The 26964-nt window shown below is 42.0% G+C and overlaps 1 protein-coding gene across 1 annotated transcript in view; it reads left to right on the top strand.

Moving 5' to 3' along the window:
- Positions 1–26964, top strand: part of GALNT9 (polypeptide N-acetylgalactosaminyltransferase 9) — a 155486-nt gene that overhangs the window by 15561 nt on the left and 112961 nt on the right. Inside the window, exon 3 of the mRNA XM_009888139.1 lies at positions 16293–16473. Within this exon, the coding sequence (XP_009886441.1) occupies positions 16293–16473 (181 nt within the window). The remainder of the gene's footprint in view (positions 1–16292; positions 16474–26964) is intronic.

The following is a 26964-nucleotide window of genomic DNA, read 5'->3' as shown; positions in this document are numbered from 1 at the left end:
GCAGGAACATTTTAGTGCCACTTTCTTCCCAGATGTCGACTTTTGTGACGCTTGCAGAAATGTAATTTTTGGAGACCTCTGACTGTCTGCCAAGCTTTGGCAGAAATTAGACACAGTCCTCAAAATCTAACGAGCAGAGGTGAGGTGAGGGTATGAGGGAGGGAAGCAGACTGATAGACAAATGCAGACAGCATGATCCTTCAAACGTTTTTTTTCTTAGCAATCAAGGCTAAAAATCGTATTGGTGACAAATGGGATTTTTACTCATTTAAACACAAACATTAAAATCAAGTTCTTAGATTTTAAAGGCACCAGACTCAGATCTTCACACTGAATTCCTCTGCTTGTTCCGTTAATTGGCAAGATGTTAATGCAAGCGCTTTTTTCTCTGTTCTTCTGCTTACTTCCGTTAATAACTAGAGCAACATGAAATTTCCTGACACTGCACCAGTACTGCAGGAGAGCCTCCTTTATTTTCAGCTTCCTAAAATGGCAGACTTGGGTCCCACTAGCTTGTCTCCTTACCTTCCAGTAGTGACTGAATAATTAAATTATGCGAGGAGCAGAGAAATGATCCTGTGCGGCTCTTTGCTAGGCAGCGTGAAGCATGCTCTGCTGCTCATCTCGTCAGACACCCTTTGTGGCCCAGGGGGCTCAGTGTTGGCTTTCATTGGGACCGTTTGCTACTGGAAAGCTCTTTCTGCTTATGGGAAGCATGGGTCTGACCTGAAGTTTAAGCGCGACCAGATGGCACGTCTGCTTTGTGTCCTTGAGGAGTGATGAGTCCAAGCTGTAAACTCAGATCTCAGTTTTCTGAAATTCAAATTCTGATTCATGCCTGTCTCTTCTCTGAAGCATCTTCTTCTCCTGTATAAAGGCACCTTCTATCACTGTCTTCATTTCTCTCTTACTGTGTAATTTAACATCTCATAATGCAGTCATAAGTACAAACCTGAGACACATCAGGGGACAGGAACATTCATTCTTTTATGGAATTTCTGCATAAAGTAAAGGAAAGCTTGAAGAAAAATTGAGTCTCTGAAAATTTGAATTTCTTTTTACACCGCCTTGTTGGAAACCAGATAAGCACTGTGGTGGTCAGTGGCATTAGGAAGGTAAATTGGAGAAGTCTGATCCACAATTTCAAAAGCTTGGCCATTGTCTTTGTACATGGTCTGAATTCTGTATGCGTGTGATAGCTTTAAACACGCTCTGTAGGTGGATCAAAGTAGTGTGCTGTTACCAAATGCACCCCTCCTTTGTCAAACACAGCCCACTTTGTCTTGCAGTGAGTTTGTCAAGGCCTAAACTAGCCCTAGGTCACAGTCAATTCGTAAAAATACCAACATGCAATGAAACCAATCATGTTAATAATGAATCAGGTATTATAGCAGTGCTGTTTTGTAAAGTGCCTGTAACAGTGGATTGTAGCTTTCCTGCTCCTGGAAGTCTGAGTCAATTTATCTTTATATCAACAATAAACCAGAAAGGGCAGAAATCAAAGTAAGCAATGTTTTTATTACCGCTTTTAAATAAAACATTGTGCCAATATTTTTTCCCTAACATTACATCTTTATTTTCTCAAATTTATTGACAATTGCTATTTATCCTCATTTCTCCTTTCTTTTGCAAAACTATCTCATCCTTTGATTTACTTCCTCCAGAGAACAGGGTACCTAATTCTTTTTATTTTTCCCTGATAAATCCCTGATCAATTGTATGTTATAGGCTATCCATGTGACATTGTGTCTTTCATTTCTAAATACGCTTTCTGTTATGAATTTCAAGAGGGAACACTTTCCTCTCTAGAGCCAAAACCAAATCCAAGCTCAACATTTCCTTAGACAACAGCAAGACACTTCAAAACCAAGTATTATTCTCAGCACTGTGGACTCCTCCTGCTCCTCCTCCTCCTCTATGAGCAGGAGAGAATCAGACCTTCCGTTGTGGCACGTCCTCTAATAGATCTGCTATAAATGTGGCTGCCAGTTTGTCTCACCAATTAGGACTCTCTGCATAGCAACTTTCTTCAACCACTGTAGCTTCAAAACTGCCATAAATTGTTGACTTGTAAGCATTTTGGTTCAGATGCTGGATTCTGGGCTGTATTTTTGCTGTTTCAAGGGTTCTGTGTTTGGTTTTGAGATAATTTTTGACTTGTCCTGCTGGTAGAAAATTAAATCATATGTCTATTAAGAAGTTGATGGAAGGGAGGCACTGCAGCCTGGCATTGACAAGTAAGGCACAGCTGTAGCGCATGTTGACATGAGATATGAAAATAAAGTGAAGGGAGGAAAAGCAGAGATGCAAGTTCTGTCTGAAACCAAATTTCCAAGCCAAACTTCCTGAGAGGTGTCAAAGATGTGCCTGAGAAAGAAGCACACAAACACGGTTCGAGAAAAACACATATATCTACAGATGTAAAATAGGCAGTCTGTCAGGAAAATGAGTATGTTTTAAAGCCAGCCATCAATATTGCTGTGTAATGATGCAAAAGAAAAGTATGTCACCTTTAAAGAGCCTATAAGGCAATATCACACTGAAAGGAAAATGGAGGAATCAGGGCTCTTTCTGGCTCCTGTCAAAACCGATATCCAAATTAACTGGTTTTCAAGTGTGGGCTCTTGGAGAGATGTGATGGAAATATTTGAAATCTCATGTCCTCAATGGCAGCTGATCTCTTTTACCATCTATTCCCAAGGAGAAATGCCTGATGATAAGATTGAGAGGCACCAGATAGAGAACCAGCACTGCTCTGACAAAACTGGGCACCTTTTCAGATCATTTGATTCTCTCATGGCCAACCAAAAACACCGGACGGTGACTCTTGGAGCACGGAAGGGAAAACAGCGGACATAGCCAGCAGGTCTGTAGGTGTTACGTTGTCTCTTTGTTGTAGTTACGTTGCCAGAGGTGAACTTGGTGACTAATCTCACAGCTGTGGAAAATCGAGATCCTACTTCCAAGCACCATGTGATTTTGAGTTCCAGCAGCTCCGACGACGGGGTTGAATGCTGTCATCCTCTGCTGTGTGAAACGGGTTGAACAACTGGGAGCTTTTCAGTCACAAAAATGGCAAGTGTTGTACGCGACTTATTATTGGGAAAGCTGCCTGTGTGATTATGTGAGTTTAATTTAATAGCAGACTGTTTAGGTAAATGAGCAGGGAGGCATATGAATGTCTGCAAATAATGTGGAGCATGATTGCAAATTGATGCTGCAGGAGATGGGCTTGTCTGGCCCTTGTCGAGAGCTCACCAGGCACCCTTGAGCAGGGAGAGAAGAGTCTTGCGCGGTCTTGGACACAATCCCTGGAGACGGAGCGCAGTCCCAAGGGTGCCTGAATGAAACCTGGGCTGAAAGGACGTAATTAGGCAGGCTTGGCAATGTCAGATGTGATACAGCCGTTGGTTCGTTTGGACTTTAATATCAGCACAATAGAGTCTGGAGTAGGGCAAGCCTGCATAGGGCCTGAAGTTAGATAGATATGCTTTTTTTAGAGTCCTCGTATTTAAAGATAATTTCTTCCTTATGGAACCTATCCCGGTGGGATTTACTGCTGTACTTGAGCTGGTCTGAGAATAGGCCAGTCAGGGATTTCTCATCCAGAATTGCGTCAGAAATCACAGGGGTATTTTAATGATTAAAGATGTGCAGTCAGCTCTGTAGGTTCAAGAAAACGTCATTGTGTCCAACAGCATCTTTTCAGCTGTGGGCTCTGTCCTGTCAGACCTCGGATCAGAACTCCCTTCCCGCAGCGGTCCACCACTTCCCTTCCCTTCCCTAGCTCTGATTCACACAAGCGAACTCCTTGTTTTCCAAAAGATCTTTTCCTCATTTATGAAGTGAAAGCCCTTTAACTTGGCTTGGAGGAGCTTGTTCCTGAATCTAATTAAACAGCCCCAAAGTTTTAGCTCTTGCACCGGGGAGCTTTTCAAGGAGAACTCCCTTTCCCTTTCTCTAGAATGGTTCTGTTATCTTTTTAATGATCACTTTCCCCGGGAGTTCTCACCTCTGTTTCCCTGGAAAAATTAAAGAAAATCTAATATATTGATACAGATGATCCATTTCATGTGAGTCAGTGACACTCTGACCGTGACAGTACCAGAGAATTCGCTGCTGCGGGAGGCCATTGAATCCAATATTAGTGGCTGGGCTTTTAAAGGGCACTGGGTAGTTTTAAACCCTATTTCTACCTGTCTGAGTAAAGATAATGATGGTAATCTAATATTATGCTTCAGGGCTTTGGTTACCTGCCCATGGGGTTCAGAAGGGAACTCTGCTACCAGGGACTGTGCGGAGTTTAATTGGCCAAGTGCTTTATGACTTGTGTTTCGTTTCCTCTGAAGCCTCAGGTATTGGCTGCTGCCAGAGGGCAGATACCAAACTGATGACACTCAGATTTTGTCTCCTTTTAATATCAGTGGGCTGCCGGGCAGCTACACCAACATTTCAGCTCCCCCCGCCCCCCAACTCCAGATTTATGCCATCACCAGAGGAGGAGTTTTCTGGCTTTCCTCCAAAGCCCTGAAGAGAAAAATCCTTTTTATGTTTCACCAGCACAAACCACAAGTCCTCTGGGATTTTAAAACTTCTAGAAGAATCTTGGCATCTGTTATTTATTTAAAGAAAACAAATGGATCTCTCTCTGTGAATGATCTTTTTGATCATTAAAATGAAAATTAAAGAAAAATCGGAAGCACACACGTATAATTTAAAATTATGCATATGGGGTAGGCTCTTTTTTTTTTGTTAGTCAAAATTTAAGTTTAAAAATAGTTCTCATGGATCTCCCTTGTTGAAGGATCCCTGCTCTTTAGGAAATTGGTTTTGTTTATATCAAGGCTCTGACAAAACTCCGGCATCTCTTATTATCTATAGGCTTGGGATCGGTGTCCTACCTCACAAATGAGCTTTTGTCTTCCTCTCCAATGGGCTGTGTAGCTCCTATTTCTTGGTCCTTCCAGTCATCAATCTGTTTATCTCCTCCTGAATTATCTGTTGTAATTAGAATACATTTTCTCATCTCAAGGGGAAACCAGCTCCAAATGAGTGTTCTATAAAAGCAATTACTTTTGATATTAGATATCTGTACATAAAAACACAGTATTTCTTCCAATTAAAAAGCACTAATGAATTTTGTGTCTAGAGAGGGAGTAGCCTGTGCAATGCTACTCTTTCTGCTAAGCCAATGAACCAAAAATTGGGCCTGTACGAGGGCTGATGAAGCCAGCAGTGGTGTGCCAAACCTTTGCATGGCAGGTCAGGGAGAGAAAATGGCTCTGCAAGGATGTATGTTCCTTTATTTCCCCAGCAGACCTATTGTCTACATTGGTGGACTTGATCATTCTCCACATTGTGCCAAGACGACTGACAGAATTTTTCCTACTACGCTTGTGTCCCACACCTGGCCCTCCATTACACATTTTTCTTTGTATTTACTCAGATATTGCTCTTCTCTTCCTCCAAGTCTTAAGTTATGCACTAGAAATCTTGTGTTTGGCATGGAGCAGCTTTACCAGTGATCTCCATGGACTCCGTCCCTCTACAGACACAGGAAGAGTTGTGCTGAGCTTTCTCAGCTGGAAACCTGTCTTACATATATCAGAACTGCCATCTTTCATCGTCTCAAAATAACCTCAGTGAGTAGGGAGCCTTTATCACAAGCTTTCCTACAAAAGGAATAATTTCAGAAACATCTTGATCATGTTATTTTGGAAAATACTATAAATCCTGTCCCTCAGTTACTTTCCTGTAGGAGTCCTCTCCTTTTCATTCCCAAGAAGCCATCTGCGTGTCGGGGCACATTGAAATAGAACCTGTTCAATGAGGTAGAACAGAAGATCCTCCAGTGGGCTATGAAGCAACATGTTTTCTTGCTGTTATGGCAAGGATGAATCTACAGGCCACCGTTGCACTGCAAGCTCTGCCTCTCTCGCTGATCCGTGTTGTCATCTTCCCTGATTATCTTTCTTCATCTGCTTCTTGTCCTCCACGTTGATAGCGAGCTCTTTGGGGTAGGAACTGTCTTTCTGGGCTTGTGTAGCATCTGCTACAATGGTGTCCTGAATCTAGACTCCATGCTGTGAAAACACTAAGAAAAAAAGCTGTTCTGGCCAAATCCTGTCCTAGTACAGCTTCCTATAAAGGGTTTAAGCATTAATGCATCGATGTGGTAGGGGTAGAGTGTGTAGGATGGAATAAGGGTCGGCTTCTAGCCCAGATGCCAATAACAGCCCTGGGCATTTTTATGGCATTTTCCATCGAATGTATTTCGAGCACTTGACAGATATTCATAGGCTGTGCCACAGAGTGCTCTCTGCAACCAGAAAATGTCCCCATTTTAAAAAAGGAGAAGAAACACAGGGCAAAGCACATAAGGGTTTGGATATTAGTCCTCTTGCCAGATAATTTGTCCCAATCTCCATCGTTTCCAAGGCTCCTGATTCTGCGCTCTCTCTGCCTGACTGGCTTCAGTGGGCAGAAAAGGACCAGCCCTCCTACAGGCAGAGCTGCCAAATCACTTCATCCCTTCACCGCCGTTCAGCAGTCTTCTCACAGAGAAATGCCTTACAGGATTGTCAGTCATCTGTGGCTGAGGGTTGAGAAACACTGTCTCAGGCTCCCACTCGAACAGAGGGAAGGGTCAGGAGATGAGGTCGAGGTAAAAAACACAGTGCATCACCTAGTTTCTAGACCCAAAAAGTTGCAGATTAAGTGCTTCAGCTTTACAAGTTATTGTATTTTTTTCCTTTAGGAACCATCAGCCACAGGGTACTGTTTGTCTTCTCCCTGGTATATCTTCAGATATTCGGGGCTGATACTGGATACTAGGGGATATAAATCTTTCGAGCAAGGATGTAGCAAACTTGATTACAACTATAAAAAATAGGACTGTATTTTGGATTTCAGATAAATGGAAGTGGTGGAGTCATTTAAATTGGATGGGATTTTGTTTGTTGCTTTCCTCTGCAGAAAGTTGGAGCCTGTGTCCCTGGGGAGTGCGATTTGGTGAATGCTTCTGTATGTAAAGCTAAATCTCCACATACAGCATTCCTTCTAGCCCAGAAAGTAAGCACCTTTGATACGGACAAAAATCAGATCAGTTCCCTGGGCAGCAAATCTTATATATTATGTAAGCTTACTGCAGGGTGGTGGCAGGAGAAACTGATTTGGGATATGGGAAGTTGGGATATGCAGAAATTAAGGGCTAGGCTCTGTTTAACATTTAGATTGAATCATGAACCAGACAGTACTGACTCCTCGTGCTGCATACTACTGTTCGCAAAGTTGACTGAAAATAGTGTCAAATAGTGAAATAGTTCCAAATAAGCTTTTTTTCTGGATATTGTTGATCCTTGCGCTTGCAACTGCAAAATGCTTTTACTTTTCCAGGTTTAGTTTTGGTGCACTGAGCTGCTAATGCATTCAGCAAATTTATGCCTGTGGGACAAAACATTTTTTTCATATTCTCCAAGGCAACAAATGCACAGAGCCACTCTTCAGCTGTGGTCATTTCTTCATTAACCGTAGTTTGTGCAGTATTTACGGGAGTATTCAGGCAGTTACTGCATTTGATTTCTGGCTCCACTGCCATATCTTGTGCAATCCTGCGGAGTTCCTTAACCTTCCAGCAGGTCATTTCTGCCCAGAGGTGGGTAGGATGACTCATTCCAACCTCAAGGGGCACTGGGAGTCCAACTTCACTGGTGTTTGGGAGGCACTGCGATATTTCAGTGACAGTTGCAAAAGAGCTCCAAGTACCATAACTTTCTGTACAGTGGGGGCTGCTTTTCAGTAGCCCAAGGAGAGGACACGTGAACCAATACCAGCTGGTACAAAAACATCATCCTGGGGTACCTCAATGGCTGAAGTATCCAAGGCAGAAGGATTTTGTTTATTTCTGAAAAAGAGATCTTTTTTCTGATGCTGAATCTCAAGCCCAAAATCTGCTTCTTTTGGAATGTAGTAAATAACTTGGGTGCTTTTTATCGAGAGATTTCAAAGCATTTTGTAAAAGTAGTTACTGCCGCCATTTTGTAGCCTCTCTATGTCCCTTCTTTGTCAAACCGTCTGCCTGGTAGGAGTCATCAGCTCAATCTGGTATTAAGACAAAGCTCATGTCACCTTTTCTCTTGGCTGAAGCAACTGTGCCCCGTAGGGACTTGCTTGGCCTCCCCAGGATGTCTCCTCTGCCAGCCACTCTGGATGACGGACTGAACTGAGCAGCGACCAGAGCGTCCCCGGGCTGTGCGAGGTGTGTACGAGAGGCAAAGCACTGTTTATGCAATTGAGCCTTCCCCTGATGTAAACAAGTTATTTTGGAAAACTTGTTCCTCTCGGTTATTTTTAGGGATCACTAAAACGGAGCTGTAAACAGCAAGACAACTGGTGAGCTGAGACCTTTTGCTTAGTGTTGAACAGCTCACTCGTGTTGCTCTTTCTTCCTCCTCCTCCAACCAGCTGCTTTTCTGGTGCATCTGCTTCGCTCTAACACGTACCGTTAACTCCTGAAGGAGGAAGACCAGTTTTTTTCCCTCCATGCCTACAGATATGCCAGTCAGTGCGGCTGTAACCTTCATCTGAAGTTTCTAGTTGCAACAGAATGAGGTTACGAAATTAGCACAATACACTAATTCAAGATGGAAGCATTCGGGCTGATTCATTAGATGTAAATAGTTTAATACCTGCTTCCAGAAAGGTGGTTTTATACAGAGCTTGCTTAAAAAAAATGTTGTAAGCTGAGGATTGTTTTAGTTGTGTTACTGAACCTATTCTAGAGTCTATGAACCTTTTTCTTTTCTTTCAAAATACATCACTGGAAATGCTGAAAGTCAGCTTTGTCAATCTGTGTAGAGTTGCTATTGCCCCTCAATTCTTTTTCTCTTGGTTAAACTAGGATCTAAAGATTTTTATTGCCTTACAAGGTATGCAGGGATGTTTTCAGCTAAGAAATCAGAATTGGAAAAGGAAGGCAACAACTGTTTTGCTAATAATGAGTTTTATGTTTCCTGTTAAAAAGAGAACGAAGTGTTTCAGGGGTTGTGGGTAAAACTGCTGGGGGACTATGCCAGGGTTTTTTTAGAGGGAAATGGTTTATTTCCTCCTTTTAAGGTGCTAGGAATCGGTAAACTTTTGTGTAGTTATTCAAGAGTGCGGATGGCCTAAGTGTAGATAAAGCTCGGAAGTTTGGCTTTGGAGGCCAAACTGAAGACTGAGACAGGGCAGCGAGGGCGTTTCAGAGATTTCTCAGCAGTTCTCTCAGTGCTTACCCAGTCTGGTGGCACTGGTGATGGAGAAGGCCTTGTGGTTGCGCCCAGCATCCCTGGTACCACCTGGGCAGACTTTTGATGACAGAGGGATGAGGTGCGGGAGCAGAGCTGCAGCCACTGAAGGGGGGGTGGCCTTGCCAAAAGTGACAGGAAGGCCAGGAAAAGGCTAAGAACAGACCTGTGCTATTGTGAATGTGGGTGTATAATTATTCTCAATTGCTTATTTTTATTTTGAATTGTCAAAAGGTTAATTACGTCTTGAGAACCTTGGCTGAACCTGATTTACAGATGCCTGTAATTGTGTTGCAAATAAAAAAAAAAAAAAAAGAGAGAAAACTACTAAAATAATGACGGATGTAGTTTGATCTTGCTTTTGTCATAGTTTCTCACATAAATCTCCTCAGTAATTTTCCCATTGTGACAGGGTTTATGGTGAAAAATAGAAGGTCTCTTCTCTTCCTAGAAAATTATGCATCCTGCAGAGTAATTAATCTGGTTAAGAAACTAAGACTGGTTCATTCTGTGCTCCATTCTCCCAGCAATTTCTGTCTTCTTACACAGAAATCTCTGCAGTGAGAGCAATAAATTTGAAATGAATGACAGACACTAATTATTTGTGACCTCATTGTCATCTGCGGCGTTGCACTGGGTATAGCTGATCCCAGTGTATGGACTGTAGATCTTTTTAGTCTAAAAATGTAAAATAAAGACAGCTTTAAAAATAGCTGCTCACGGGGCATTGCCACTGCTGTTCGCTCTCTCCCCTCTGTGCCCATCACCATTTCAGAGCTGGCAGCATGTTTTCAATCCTTTGCTCTGACACAGGGTTACGCTATCAGCAACGCTTCTGTACCCTGCCCACAGTGGTTTCACAAGCCATGGAAAAATGGGTGAAATGGGTGCTAGTTAGAGACATTGGTAGACAATGCGTATATAAGGTGAGGACCTGGAAGTCTCCAGCAGGTTTTCAAATAAGAAGAGAATGGAAAAGCCCTCTCATCTGATCAGCCTTGGTTAAAACCCAGATATATGCTGCAAGTTGAACCAGAAGCACTTCTCCATCTGTCTTTTTCAGGTTTTATACTGCTCCCCATCACTGTAGGACCTGAACACCCAGCAGATCAAATCGATAGCAATTGTCTCTCTGCCGAGCAGCAGTATTTCCAGAAATGTATCCCTTTCCCTGTTCCAGTAGGCGAGACCTGCGGGAATGAATGCTCCTATGGGCTGTCCCTGGTTTTTGCTGAGCAGAAACCCAAGCGGTTAGGCACAGATAACTTGTTCTTTACTGACTCTCTGTCTTTGGCAGCCCACCTACGCATCCTGTGGGACCACTGCTGTAGAGTATTCTGCTCCTCCATGTCCTCCCAGATGTTGTTCCCATGTTTGGCGTGCTGGAAGGCCTCTGAGGAGATGATTCTGCTCAGTGGTCCCAGACTGTGGGACGCCCCTTGGATGAGGACCCGGAGGACATGCTGGAAGGTGTGTCTTGTTCACCAGCAGCTTCTGCCTCAGCCAAACCTGGGGACACCGTCTCCCATTACCTGCCTCCCAGTCCCATCTCTTAACACTGATCTTTTTGAGAAGATACTGCTGAACTGGCACCCCTTTTCTGGTTTGGGGTTTTTGTTGTTGTTTTGGGGTTGGTTTTTTTTCCACAAAAGGCTGACACAGATATGTGTGGATTTGGGGGTTAGTGAGTTATGATCTTCACTTAGGTAGTCTTGGGGCAAAGCACTCTGTTGAGGAGACATTTGCTAAAGCAACAGGTAATGCTTTGAGATGAAAAATGCCATGCAAATGTTGTCCCATGTGAGAAATATTGTGTCTAGCAAACCAACCAAGCGTTGAAGAACATTGCCTGTAATTGCTGAATTTAACACACATATATAAAAAATATACTATATTCATTGTTCCTAAAAACTTCTAGAGACAATTTAGTGCTTTTCTTGCAGAATGAAGCAATGTGATATCATTCATTTAATTGCTGCTGCATATTGGTCAATGTTACTGCATTGCTATAATAACTGTCAGTCAGACTAGGCTACAATTTGGGTAATGAATGGGGAAAAACCCTCACAGCAATATGTTCGGAGAGTAAGTCAGACATATGATGACTCTTTCCTAGAACTTTCCTAGAACAAGATAAGATTATGAGCACGAAGAGGCAGAATATCAGATTTAGAAAAAAAGTATATGAAATAATTGTCATTATGCATTATTTGGAAGGCTATCTAACTTACTATCTCATAAGAAAAGTAGCAAACAAAGTGCTTGAAGCTTCCTGTGGGTTGAAAGTTTTATTCTCCTGTTACTTGTGCCATAAAGATGCAAGTGTTTTGTTCTGTAAACTACAAGAACACATAGTATAAAGACTGAAGTTTTCAACTACTGGAATTAAATTGTTGCTTAAAGTCAAACGAGCATGCCACATCTTGGAGTCCCTTTCATCAAAGCAGGTCAGTTAACTTTATTACAGTCATCTTCAGTTTGCTTTGATGTAACATCAGAACCCAGCCCAGATGATTCCAGATGATCAGCAAATAGTTTTCCACATTGGAGTCTTTCAAGGACATAGACTTTATGAAGCGTCTAGTTGTCTGGATTCTTTAACTTCTAAAGTGCCGAATTTGACTTCCTTTTAATAAGTCCTGCTTGTGCTTTTTTTTTTTTTTTTTTGACTTTTCTCTGAAACTGAGCCCCCTTTAAGATGCCGTATATCGGGCAAGTAAAGCAGAGGCATGCAGCACCACTGCTTGCTATTAGTGTCTTTTAAGTCTAAGGCTGTATCATGCAGGAAGATTAGGCTGCTGTGTATTTCCTTTTGGGTGGGGAGAGATCTAGAGTCTCAGACATGTAATTTCTGTAATTAATTGAGCAAGGACTAGTTGTCACGCCAGGGATGGCAACATTAGGGCCTTCTGTTCCATTTTTCCTAAAGGAATACTAAAGCTGGTCAAAGTGCCAAAGCGCCCCTCATCCTGAATTGGAACAAAAGGGACAAATGTTACAATTTCCATCAAAATGAAGCTCCCTAAGATATTTTCAGAAATATTGAAGTGCTTCACTTAGTAAGGTAAAAGAATTTCCGCTGTTTGAAATAACTAACTGCAACATAACTCTTAGAGTTTTAGTCATGTTTCAGCTGAAACTATGACTCTCTCGTTCTCCACTTTTCTTACAGAAAATTATTTCATTAGAAAATTCAAATAGTCTTTCTTAAATACCCCAAATATCACAATATCACATTTTTAGCTTACAGCTTGTTCCTTTGCCATGACCCCGTTGGATTCTATCAGTTCCTAATTGTGAGCCTCCCTTGTGCTAGTTTCTCCTTGTCCATGCCGAATGCAGAAGTGTAGTACCCAGCTGCAGGTTGATCACTGATGCTAACCCAATTGCTTGATGATGATTGCTGTGAGATATTTTTGAACCAGTTTTAGTGGAAGAAAGATTCATAAGGTACATTTCTGCAAAGAAATGTGAGCAATAAAGAAGAGTACTTTGTGATGTATAAAGTAAATCTGTTCAGTTTTTCGGGGGGAATACTGTTTTTCAAGAGATCACAGGCTAATATTAATCACTGAGAGTAGGAATCATTGGTGTGTTTGTGCATTAAAAACAAACTGTAGGCATCACAATACTTGTAATAACTACAATAGAACCTGTCAGGACTGCACTGGGGGGTGGCAACCAGTGTCGTAAGTCCTATCCAGACCCAGCGCGCTCAGTTGTGACTCTTAGTAAGCAGCAATTGAACACACAGTGCTATGTTTTGGATTTGTCTCCGAGTGAATTGCTACCTTGGCCAAAAGTCTGGACAGCAGAGACACCTGAAAAAAGAGACGTCAGGTTTTCAGCTGGGCAGAGATTGGTGTGGCCAACCGAAGGTCACAAGACAGACTCTTACCCCCTCTTCTTCTGCACAGAGGGGGAGCATGGCTGAGCCAGGGATGCAAAGGCTTTCTAAATATTTCTGCACATACCTCAAAAGAGTTTCATGAATTCAGGAATAGCATGAGACATGAATGAAAACTATATAGGTATTTGAAACAGTTATAATAATCTTTGGAAAGCTTCTGCTTGCTTTTTTGCAGTTGTTGCATTAGGTCCAAATTCTCTGGGGTTTAGTGGCTTGTGCTGGTGACTCCTTGTGATTATTTTTTTTTGTTAGTGGGAAGGTGGTGAGCAGGAGTAGGTGCTCTGCCATCCTGCTGGGGCTCAACTCAGTCCAGCTGAACTGATTTCTTGCATTCTCCTTGTGCATTTTGAGACAAGACAAGAGCACTTTCCTGTTTGTCTTCTGGGTTTGTTCCATACCTTCCTAGAGGAAAACGTGTTTGGGAGAGGAAGACAACACAGGAGGCCTGCGAGGAAGAGTAGTCATTAAACAGCAGGAAGGCTCTGTTTTGCCAAATGTTGGGGGATAAGTCATCCAAGGTGGTCCAAGATCCTAGTTTGGCAGTGTGACTGACTGAAGAAGAGAGCTGTGTACTGATACCACGTTCCCTTGCCTTGAGCATACCTTTCATTTTTCCTGGCATTTTGTTTCACTTACAGCTTTGAAGAAGTTCATTATTGATGAAGCATCAGTATCAATCCCAGTAGCTCGGTGCTTTCGTCTTTTCTCTCTGTGTACCAGTAATACAATACCCTAGAAAAAGGTGCTGTTTTGAAGCTTCATCTTTGTGCTTTCCCCTCATGGGTGCAGGGCCTGTGGGGCTTCTGCTCGTGCCTCTCTTCGATCTCCCTTGCTAGTGAGACCTGGAGCTCACCTCCCTCACATGCCTATAATGAGACCATGGCTGTGCGAGCCTCTTGTTTTCCCTTCTTTTCAACAACTCACTAGGCTTGAACGCTTGGAGCTGTCTGAATTTTTCAAAAGCTTGGCCATGCCAAGAATGTTTTTCTGTAGGGTGTCCTTTTTCCTTCTTCTGCCCTCCCTCCCCCTGCTAAGAGTCATGATTCACTCTGAGGCAGTTGAGCGTTTCAGTGCATGATGATGAAGAACATGAAGAAGACATCAAAGACACAAACACAAACAAGTTCCGTCCTGACTTGGGATCACTGATTGCAGTATGAGGGATGAATTTCTGTAGGCAGTGTCTGAAATTCAGTACCAAATTTCACAAGTACTGCAGGTACTCAGTCCTTCTATATTCAGCCAGACTATTTGTAGTGTTGCTCTTAACCTCAGCACAGGGTTTTCTCATAAGCACCTACAGCAGAAAATGCCAACTTTATTCTTTCAGACCACTAACGAACCACTGTCTCTCTGTTCTGTCCTGTAATTAAGCAGAGATGATGATGGAGCAATAACAAGCGAGGACAGTGTTAGCAGTGAGGTGCAAGAGACATTCCTCCATGAGGGACTAAACTGTCCCAGACCTTATTGTGACTTAAAGAAGCAAGTCCCAGCTTTGTACTGCCTTGCGTGTTTGTTCCTAGCAAATGTTGACAGTTTCTTTCTGTCTTTCTCTTTAATTATATAGTTGAAATAATGACATTTTCCTCTTGAAAAATTCTTAATTTGAAAAATGTTGAGCGGGTCAAACTAATTGTTTTGCTCGGCGTTGAAAATGATTTGGAGGATATTTGCACATTTCTGTATGGTATCCCCAAGACTATTATAAATAACTTTTTTGCTTATAATGACTTGTTGATAGGCGGCCTTTTGGAAAGGAAAGCTTTGACATTAAACACAGGATATTTGAAGAGCTTATTTATGAGAATTCAGCACCAAGTTAACTGCCTGTTGCCATGGAAGAAGTTCTTGTCGATGTGATCATATGGGCATTTTTTATGTTAGTTCAGTTTTGTTTTACATGTGTTTTTGAGTTGAGCAGTAATATACCACTGAATGAAACCTATGAAACACATTGTTGACAGGCTAATATCTCATCCCTAAGCAACGTGGGGTTAATCATTTTAGCTCAAGTGTGTCCAAACTTTCTGATCCTATAAACTGTATAGAGCTGAGTATCCTACGTAATACACATATTTCGTTTGTCAGAGATCTGAAGGGCAGAGGATATCCAGAGTAATTCCCAGGTGAGAGATGGTGTCAGCTCCTTAATAGTTTTAGCACATCTCTGTGGGAACAGGCAGGGCAAGGTGTACAGTTGAGTCCAAATGACCTATCTATTGACTCACATAGTGATGTTAGATTTACCCTGTATTTCCCAGCCAGGAGCAGCTGGTGACCAGTCACAGAGCTGTATTCCCAGCATGGGAACCAAACCTGAACCATTCAAGAGCTGCAGGTGGTCTTAGAGCCACAGAGCACGTGCCTCAGCTCCAACACTTACTCCAGAACTGACATTAATATGGGGTTAAACTGGCAAATCTCTGCGTGGTAGAAATTCAACATTATCTCCCTTAAAATGAATGGAATTCTAATGGGCTATACTGGGAAAGGGCCTGGCCTCCAGTTTGTATGAGGAAAATTTACCTTTTCTCCTCATACTCCTTTTCCATCTCTCCTGAGTATTTGAGCTTCTGCTGGACTTCATGAAGGGATTTAGTATGTACAGTGTTTAGTGATGGTATCTTTCAGTTGAACACCGTTAGCAGTTGAGGGCACCTAACCCCCAGGACAGGCTATTGTGGGAAGTGGTAAGTTTTAGTAAGAAGTCCCTAAGACCTCTTAATCTGAATTGTACATTTCAAATGCAGACATAGTGAGTTGAAATTAAATCTCTTAAGGATAATTAGGCATTTTGGAATGTTTGGAATCAAGTTCCCTGTTTCCAGGGATTTATGCAGGAAAAAGGAGAGGCTGTGAAAGATGCTAATTGATTCTTTATAGTTTGCTTATTAATAATTACACATTGATACTACAAGATGGACTCTGGCTGAAAAGCTGAGGATAATTTCCACAGAGCCATGAGGGTTCCAGAGCTGAGTTTCATGGGAGTTCAGATCTTGTTTGTCTAAAAACATTCTGTGGTCACAGAAGAGGTCAGATCCGTTTCATTTATATAAATAATTTGATTTTTTTTTTTTCTCTTTTTCATTTAGGTCTGGCAAAGCCTATGGGATTAGTTGAAGGTCCAGGAGGCCTGGGCCAGGGGGGAATGGCTGCTACCCTGAGAGATGATAGCCATGAATCGGAGACTAAGTATGAAGAATATGGTTACAATGCCCAACTCAGTGACAGGATATCACTGGACAGGTCCATCCCTGACTACAGACCAAAAAAGTAAGTTGAATTCCACATTACTGTTAAGAGTAAGCGATTGATTGTTGTGCTGTTGACCCGTGGTGGCGTTCTTCTCTTCACATCCCTTCCTGGTTAGACTATGGCAGCAGTTAATCGTACATATACCCCTGAGTTTAATGAAAATTAAAAAGACCAACTGCCCTCTCAGGCATGAAGTGTCATGGTAAATGCAGAGCTAATTCTGTGAATAATGCATTAATATACACATTCAAGGCCTCAGATCAAAAATGTCGTCAGGATATTGTGATGGTTCAGGTGGATTTGGTTCACTTAGAAAAAGCCAGGTAGTGCCAGCTGAGCCCACCGTCAGAGGTGGGAGCCTTAGTCTGTGCTCCTGTGCACTGTGTCACGTGCAATGGAAGGTGGGGCAGTGACAATAAACCCTTTGTATACACTGGTCACTTAAAAAAAACCCCATCAAATCAACTGCCTTTTCTTTAATTGCATTTGATGTTCTTAGAATTGTTTAGTCGGTGTTTACAATGTGCTGAAAGATGGATTAAGTGTAGATCCTCAGGGTCCTATAATTGCAAGAAGATTTTTTTTTTGTCTTTGGAATGTGTGTTTATTTTTATTCTAGTGTTATAGTCTTCACATGCCTGCTCTATATGTGACATTGCAATTATATGTTTAATATTTGTACTGATTTATTATATTTTGTATTAAATGTCTTTCAAATCTTTCAAATTTATGGAGTTATGTATCTTCCAGATGAGACATCCGCACTATCATCTTTCGAATGACAATCAGTAATGTCTTAATGCAGAGGAGATCCGCAGCAATGCCTAGTTACTCTCAGGAGGCAGAATTGAAAAGAATACTTAATTAATTTCTAATAATAATCTTCTGTTTTAAAAGACCCACTGGGGCTCCTCGACAAAACTGAAAGTTAAATAAAAAAGTATCGTATTAAGTGGTGAGAAAAGTTTAGCCAAGCAAAACAGCTGTGCTATGTGAGTAGATTGCAATTGAATTAGGATTTTAGGCAGTTCAAGCTGCCAAAAACAAAATCCAGCAAAACAAAACTTCAGCTTAACTACAAATTTCATTAGCTGTGTTACATATTAATCTAATCTCTGAAGTATTGACTCAGCATTTGTTTTCTCTTGACACTTTGCTATACAAAAGAAAACCTAGATAAAAGAAGTGGCAAAGAGAAAAAAATCTACTGCTTTGATATCACATTTGGTGCAAGTATACTGACCTGTACAATGGTCTCAACTCTCCATCTGTCTTGATGTATCATAAAAATCCATCATGGAATTATTCTGGGGAAAAAGTAGTCTATAGTTATGCAAATATTTGAGTTGTGCATCAGATCTGGTCCAAAGACTCTTAAAATCAGCATGAAGTTTTTCAAATGAAAGTCAGTGAAGCTTGACCTGGGCTGTTGTTAGCTGCTGTGGTCACCTGGATAATAAATGAGAATGCTCTATGAGGAAACACAAAAGCGAAGGTTGCTGAGCTGGAATCAAGCTCAGCCGCTGTCAGAAGCATAAGAGCATTTGCAATGCAGTGACGTTTCACTTCAGATTAAACTCTTCCAGTTTTACTTGGCGGCTTTGATGAGTCATTCAGATAAGCTTTTTGACGTGCTCATTTTGGGAATCTCGTAAGGCCATGCTGCATGATTAACTGTCTGAGTTACTGGGAGAACTGTCTCCCTTGTGCTGTTTTGACACTTTTGCGGTGGTTCTAGTTAGGTCTAGATGCTGGAATTGAAGCACTTGTCTCTAGATACTTATAAGCCACAGGAAAACTCTTCAGATTGAATTTGCTGTGAAAAATGAGTGAAAGTTTGGAGAAGGTAGAGGCTCTTACTATATAAAGAGTTTTAGCCACTTGTACCAAAGGAGCTTTTGGCAGTCATTTAGTTGCCATTTTCTGTCAGAAATTTCTGATGTCCTAATGAGCAGTATTTTTTGTCTCTGACCTCTTCAAATGCACAGCTACTCACGTACGGTCTCTCTTGGGAGCTCTCGCTTTAACGCTGAGAGGTAGTTTTCACTCCCGATCCTATCAACCTCTTCGTACCCACCATGTGGTACCACATCTGAATGCTTACCTCACGGGTGATAGTTGTGCATCGTGGCCATAAGGCAGAGCTGAGCTTGACTTTCTGTTTGGTTTCGACACTCTGCTCCAATTATATGTTGGAGAGAACTAAACCTCTGAATCTTTGAGATAGTCTTTGGGAAAACCACTCTTGTTTTGTCCAGCTTTGTATACTGACTTGCTCGATGGTCTCATCTCTCCGTCTCTTGATAATATCTCTCATCCCTGAGCCCTCCTCAGTCTGCTTGTGATTTATATTCAGGTCATGGCCAGAACTTTTGATTTTTAAAAAGGGAGGACTTCTCGTTTTTAAATTGAGAAGCAAGGTAGAATTAATGTCCAAGGCCATGTGCAAAGGCTATGGCCAGTCTATGAATAAAACCACTCACCTGGATTTGCATTCCCAAAGTGTTAAACCACACTTTCTCCTCATTCTGGCTTCCATTTAAAATGTTCAGATCTACATATTTGCACACACCAGTAGGTATTAAAGATAGGAACCAGGAGAATTTGCACTCAAGTCTGCATTGCATAGACAAAATTTATGAAAGTAAACATGATTTCACTATGCAAATGTGGGACTTATATATTCCAGGCTCAGTCTTCTTTTAAAAGAAATTTGATCAGAATTATTATCTTTTAGCTCATTTTATCTTTGAACTCCCCCCATACTGATGTCCAGTATTTTATTCTGGTAGAATGAGCCTTTTGTTCCATCTACTAGCATAGCTTCAGTAAACATTCAGCAGCTTAATTGCTTTTCAGGAGGTATTTTCATCCCCACACAGCAAATCAAAAAAACCCCAAGTTACACTAAAGAGGTGTACAGTCAGACAGCGTGACCATGAAGGATCCTAAATCGGAGTCACCTCTATGTCCTTTCACTGCAGTGGAGTCTGCAAGCCTGGATGGCTCGTCTGGCTCTCGCGATGGTTTTCCCATATACTCGCGCTGTGTTCTGCTTTCCTGCCTGCTGCTGCCAGCACGGATGGTCCTTTTCACTCAGAAGCCTTTTCTTTAAGATAGGAATCACTAAGTCAGTGCAGGAGACAACAGCAGATTTTGTGCATGTTGTGTTTGTGTGCCAAATGGAAGCGATGACAGTAAATAGCTTGCTTGTGATTACAATTCACACAATAATTACAAAATTACAGTTTGATCCTAGCATGGTGTAATAAATACATCTCTGCTCTTTCTTTTCTGATATTGCACCTCCCACAGCTTGAATGCTTGCCCTGTCTCTGTGTAGAAAGCAGAGAACCCTGGGGAAGCAGTTCAAAAACATATTGTGAATTGATATTTCAAGCTATGTTTAGTTTCAAGAGACATGTCATATAGAGAAGTTGCAATTTTGTTTTATAAAACAATGCAAAGCCTCCCCAGCAGCTTGTAACTTTACTCCGTGTGACCTTGGACACTATTTTTGTTTCTTGTTGGATTTCACCTAAATCAAATAGGCTGATTTCAAAGTTGTGCTGATGATCTTTTCATAACGTATTATATAAGTCTTAATGGTGACTTTTGCCTTGAAGCAGCTGAGTACAGTGCAGCTGAGTGCTCTGAGAAGAGGCAAGGACTGAGTAGTGGGAATGAAATGTGTTTGAGTTCAACGTCAAGCAGAATATTCAGGATTTATTATGATTGATTGATGAGAAATGTTCAGCTAATCATCCTAATATTGGAGCGACCTGAGAGTTTGCTTCACATACTCAGTGGAAAGTGGTCGACATCTTGTTATCTGTTAAAATTCATGAAAAAAACTCTAAATTAGTGGTCTGGGTAGTACTGACTGTTATTAACCGTCTGAATTCTAGAGGAAATTTTTCAGCACTTATGAAATCTACATTAATGCCAAAAGAATTTTGCGGGATTATTTTTGTTACAAGGGAATTCATAATGCTTGTGATGGAATTATTTTCATCCCCTGCCACACGGGCACATATCAAGCTTGAAAAACGTTTCTCAAGTTAAGGGCGAGCCACAAGAAGAAGGGGCAAGGAAAGCAGCACAGATCTCTGCACGTCCCCGCTGCAGCTCCATCTTTGCTCCCCCGTGTGCTGAAGTTTTTCAAGGGCTGTACCACTGTGGGAAATATGTTGCAGAGAGCTCAGGATGTTTAATGTCCTGGTCTCGCTTCCCAGCAGTAAAGTATTAGCAGGACTTTCTAGCCCTCACTAACTCACCCTATTCCTTCTTGCAATGGAAGAAAGAGAAGCTTCTCTTGTAAGGAATAGGTTATTTTTCCCTTGGAAGCACGCGGCTAAGCTAGAACATGCTCTGTGGTTCTCTGGGGAATGTGTTATTTAATGGTGAAATGCTATTGGGTTAATTTCCATTTATGATGTTCTATATTCAAAATGAGGGTTGTGATCACCTGAACCCCAGTGCTTAGTGGAGATAAATCCAGTGCTGGCCAACGACCCTTATGTATATCTGTGGGAAAGCAAAAACACATGTATTTCTACCAGTTATCTCCACCAATAGGCGTGGATGGAGAGTAGCCTTGAATCCTGCCCACGGGGATGCTGTGAGATCTGCTGGGCTGTGTGCGTGCCGTTCTTACCGCAATGGCACGGGGCCGATGTTTGACTGAATAGTCAAAAACAGATCTGGAGCAACACAGCGAGGAGTCTGATAGAGATCCCACACTTCGGAAGAGAAGTGCCCAGAGTCAGCCACCTAAACCCCTGCGTAGCCATTCGTCTTCAAGGGGCTGAATTTGTTTTGGGTGCTGAGAGCAGAGGAGAGCAGGTTAAGCTGGGACAGGCTGTATTGCTGCAGTAGGCTTCGGGAACGGCAGCAGCTATTCGTCTGCCCTTCTGGGGGAATAACAGCCTTCGCTGCTGCCAGCTGTAGCACAAAATATAAATCTGTGCTCCAGGAACAAAGGATCAGACTCAATCTTTTCCCAACCGTGCATGAAGCCAGAGGTGCTACAGTACCATATGACAGTAGATTCTGACTTTTTCTGCATTCTTCATCTTTGATAAAAGCAGACTTTAGGGAATTTCATTCAAAGGCGGGGGAAAGGCCCCCAAACTTAACAAAAGCTGTTTGTTTTACAGTGTGGCATCCTGGAAAATTGGGAGGTGTCGACTAACCAGATGCTTTCAAACATAAGCATCGTCTCTCAGGATAACATCAATTCCCCTGTTCTTTCTGGTGCACAGGCTGGATCGCAAGGGGTTGAATTAAACAGGTTGAACACCTGTAAATCTGGCATTTTCTAACTTTCTATCACTTGACTTTGCAACTTAAATAACTTCTGGGTTTTCTTTGCATGCAGGACACGTCCACACATACGCACACATGCACTTGTCAAAACCACTTGCTGTGATGCATTATGCATACTTTTGAGAAAAGTTAATATGATCCCGGAGCTTCCATAAGGGCTAAATTGGCTTTTACAAGAAATTGTCGCCGCTTGGTGAGGATCTTTAATTTAACTGATCTTTTTTGTGCAACTTGATGCCGAGTGCATTGTGGCAGTTCAGTGATAACAATAATACTAATATATGGATTCAGTCTGCCGGCTCTATCGGCCAAAGAAGATATTTCTTTGTGTTATGGTCATGGATGTTTGTATTGAGAAAATTCAGCCCTAAAGAACAAACTTATTAATGCTGAGGCAACTCAAGTCTTTAGCCATAAAAAGCAGAGGAATCAAGGTCTCAAGGAAATTACTTTCATTTATTCAGTTCTTTTATAGAGGCGAGCATTTTCGTTGCTTGCTATAGACATTTCACAATAGCAAAGGAATTGCATCTCTAGGGCTCTGAAGTGTAATTAATGGTTCACTCCACTCTATACCTAAGGAAAAGCTTTTTTAATTACCTATCAAAAAGGATTCTGGAATTGATCAAATAGTGCTATCAAGGGGGCAGACTTGGTAAATAGGCCTCTGATTTGTTCATTCAAGGGTTTAATAACAGTAGCTAGTATGAGGCCAGCAGCTAGAAACTGCCTTTCTGTCCTTCAGTGGCCGGTGAGCTCAAACCTTTTGAGAACGCAGGGAGCTCACCTTTAATTTTGACCCTTTCTTTTGGCGGTAGAGCTCTATGGACTCATTGTGATTTTTTTTTTTTTTGAGGCATCAGACAGCAGCTGTCTTGAGCCGAATCACATGTGTGTTTGCAAGTCCTCTGTCGGGAGAGAAGGATCAGCGGTCCGTCCGGTCCAACGGCCCGTGCCCGAGGCTGTCGGAGCGGGCAGAGTGGTGGACGTCCCTGTGGGAGCGGGGCAGGAAGGCAGATGGCTTTCAAAGAGCATCAGCTTTTGGATCAGTGGGTTGAAGAGGGCTAGACCTGGAGTTATTTGATTTTCTCCACCTTTGCAGCTTGCTCTGCCTCATGACCCGCTTCTCAAATCCTCTGGGGATGCTGGGCGTTCTTTGCACCACTTAGAAAAATGGCACAAGAATCTCCAAATTCAAACAGACCCTTGGGATTCTTCCCAGGGTAACCAGAGTGCGACGTAATGGGCCCTTTTGCAAGGAACATTTGAACTGGAGCAGATCCAGTGCTGTTCAGGAACCAGAATTTCTGATGAGCAGAAAATGGCAAGTGAGGAAAAAAAAAAAAAAAAAAAAGCCTAAAAATATTTTGAGTCAGGCCGAACATCTGCTGTGAAATGATTATTTAAACAAAGTATTTAGACCAACAAAACATTTAATTTCCCATGAAAAAAAATTCATTTTAAAATAATGAATTTGCTATCACTAGCTTTTACCGAGACTTTCAGATTAATGTCGGGTCATGGTAAAGTGAAACATTAGTTGAAATTAAGTGTTTCATTTTTCAGCTGACAGTGTTTCACAGTCACAGTACAGGCACAATATTTTGATTTCAATTAAGGCTTCTTTTTTAGTAGGAAACTCTGACTTTTTTTTTTTTTTTTTTGTAGTTGCACCCACTCTTAATAAATCTAAAAATCCATGCTAAAATTCTGAAAAACCCATTTGGGCCACTCTGATTGCACATATGATGTAAGTTAAAGCAGAGAGAAGGAAAAGCAGAGACGGAAAATGGAGCAGACAGCACTACCTCTGGGCAACAGACTGGGATGGTTTATTGGAGGGAAATTAAGTAAGAGATGAAACTAACTGAAGGGTTTCAATTAAACCCCAAATCAATATCTGGATGTGGATTTTGACCAGTGCAAAGGGTGTGTGTGTGTGTACACGTGCACTGGGACATGTATAGTTCTCAGCCAGCTCTGCCCAGTTGCTCAGGCTGGACATTTTCCCCGGGTGTGAGTTCCCTACAAAGAGCACAGGCGCCTCTGCGCACACGCTGTGTATGCACCATTGGCTGTACGGCTTCACAGAGGTGTAACTCCAGTTTGAGCCGACTTTCCGTCTTGCCCGGGAGCAGAAGGAACTGGTGTGGACTGGGTAAGTCCCTGTGCTGCTTGCTCTGCGGAGAGCTGGGCTCTGACCAGCAACTGCACGGCGTTCCATGTTGTCATTCTGACTCAGCTCATTTGGGATACCAGTTGACAACCTAAATTTGCTCATACCGCCGGGCCAGTTGTGCTTATTTGTGTATTCCTGTATGTGCTGAAGGCTTATCGCTGCATTTTGGGAAGCGTTCCCTATTTGGCTGTAAAGGGCTCAGATTGGAACTGTGGAAAGCCCACAAAGGAGGGGGAAAATCACCTGCTCCTTTGCCTAGGAAGGGAAGTTCCCTGTGGATCGTAGGTACCACCAGCCAGCCCCCGTGCTCTACACCCAGTGCTCAGTGTTTGCGCTGTACCTCTGTAAGCTGTCACTGAGACTTGTAGTCGTGACTTGACCCTGTTTATGAAGGTTCTGTAGGTCTTCTCCCAGCCTCTGCTGGAGCTCTGCTCTCTGTGAATAAATAATGAGATATTAATTGGAATGTGGGCTCAAACCTTTGTCTCCAAAATCCCATGTCACCACTAGGTCTTTGAATATTTAATTAGTTATACAATGTTATATTGCTCCAATGAGAAGACTGACTGAGGAATAAATTCACACTGTGATCACGTTTCCCAATAGTAATAAAAATTATTGAGAAACTTTTCCAACCAGTTTTTAACGCCATCAGGAAGGTTCTCAGACTGCTCTTGCTTGATCAACAGCAGTAGGGTATGACCGTGAGGTGGGACCATGACACTGCCCAGGTTGCACTGCAGTAATACTGTGCCTTCTGCGCGGTTGTACCTGGGGGTTGGTGACCCCATAGGCTTTGGGGAGACAGTACCGGAGTTTTTTGCAGGACGTGGCTCCTAAGCAGAGACTCCCCATGAGCCGTACTCCATGCTGTCTCCACAGCAGCAGTGCTGGACACGTGGCAATATGTTGCAGTTATTTCTGATATTCGATAGTTTTCTCTGGCTTTTCCCATTAGGTATGTTATTGATTCCCTTTTGTTTAGTGCTAGCTAGGCTTTCCAATTAAGTAGTGACTTTAATTATACCACAAAGCGTATAACATAGATCTTGATTATTAACATTGGCTCATGGGATAATAAAAAGAGGACCAGCAAGGTTAAATTAAACAGAATCATAAAAATGAGCAACCTTTTCCAAAAACCCACCTTATGTTCAAATGCAGCAATTTTCCTCTTGTTACATTTTTGCAGTGTCTTTGTGTATACTAATTGTTGAAGACAAGTTCTGCATGAGTGTCAGCACTAATAAATGTAGATTTAGTGAAGGCTGAATTTGATTAACTAGGGAGCATGAAAAATAACTGATTGCAATGTTGTGTTTAAATGCACTAAGACTGGAAGCCATTCTCTGCAGTTTGTCTGCACCAGAACGTACTCTGGAATACATGAATAGTTTACCTAAGGTGGGTTGCATGACATTGACTGAAAATTAGACATCTAATTTAAGGTGATCAACTTGGCGACTTTTATAGTCAATGGAGAAGAAGAAGAAGACACAGCAGCATTGCTTAAGGTGTATAATGTCCTCTGGAGGTCTCTTCCTCAGGAACCTAGGACAGCCGGCTTAAATAGGATTTCAGGTGAATCCAATCCAAAATGTTAAATGCTCCAAGGCATACAGAAACAAAAGGGAATTTCTGTATTAGCACCACATGTTGAAGAATGACCTGCTGGCACGGGCAGCCTGGGTATGGTCCCCACCCAGCAGCTGTCGAGGCAAAACTGTGGATGTCGCACAGTTTTCAGCTGGGAGGAAAGTAAAAGATGATCAAAAAGCTGGTTTGCATCCCTCGTTTTTTCTTACGGATCATAAGGCTCAATGTGTCTCTTGTGATTTGTACTTTTACAGGTGCCTTAAACATGGTTGTTTGTTGTTTTTTTTTTTAAAAAAAAGGTATGAGACTGTAGTAATTTTCTGAACTTGAGAACAGGAAGCCGCAATATTTTCACAGCAGAAGGAGTATTTCCTCCTTAAGAAGAGCAATGGTGGGGTGCTGTCTTCAAATTGTGTATGCTATTCTTTCACAGGTAAATATATACCTGTAGTGCGGGAGCAGTGCTGAGATGCAGCCGGCACTTGCAGCTGGCTGCAGCTGCGTGTTGGCATTTTAACGTTTCTTTCATTTCCCTCCCCTGGGCCCATGGCTGATTGTTGCCCGCTATCACTTCCAGGGAGAAAAGGGTATTCCTGTAAATTTCTGAACTGTCATGTTATGTTACACTCCATGATATCACATTACAGGATAAAAAGAAGTAACAGAACAAGTCAGGCAATGAGTTCAGGGTGGTATTTCATTTCCTTTTATGTTTCCTTACGTGTATCTGTGTTACACTACACTTGAAATCCTTCTTACGGCTGTCCTGGTTTGAAGGAATTCTTCTGATGGTTTGAGGTGATGTTCCCCTTTTCTTTCAGAAAATGTGCATGCAAATTTAGTTCTGCTAACAATGTGAGACATGTATTATCTCCAAATGTCTTCCTGGTGTAACTTTAAAAATTAGCTAGTTTTGGTTCCTATTTTATTTGGATAGGTTTTGTAGTATAAGAAAGTCAAGGTTTCAGGTCAAATAACATAAAGGGGTTTTAGTTGTTGTTTGTGTCTGTGTGATAAAAACATGAACAGGCCAAAATGTCAGACAATTTACTCTTCTGTCTGAAATAAAACTGAATTGTGAACTCCAGGTTGAGGCAGTGTTTCATTTTAATAGTGTCAGTTCTTGCTTGTTTTGTCCACATCTCCTGTTTTGAGTGAATTTAGTGCTAATAAAAGTGAGAGACTCTTTAAACTGGCCAGAGCCAGAAGTACCTGACAGTTGCAGGCTGGCAAATGTCAGCTCCCTGTCTTGGTTAGCTTGATCTAGATGCTTTCCAAGGTTTTGTTTCTCTGAAACAGCACCTGCCAGTTAAGTTGTTTGATAGTTTTATGATGTTGAAGTACAGGGCCTGTATTTTCTGTTCCTCCAGCTTTCTGGAAGCTTCTTGGCTTCTGTTGTATTGCTT

This window comes from Charadrius vociferus, unplaced genomic scaffold, assembly GCF_000708025.1.
Source record: "Charadrius vociferus isolate BGI_N301 unplaced genomic scaffold, ASM70802v2 scaffold326, whole genome shotgun sequence".
Lineage (NCBI taxonomy): Eukaryota > Metazoa > Chordata > Aves > Charadriiformes > Charadriidae > Charadrius > Charadrius vociferus.
Note: the sequence above shows the minus strand (reverse complement) of the source record. Positions and strands in the feature narration are given on the sequence as shown.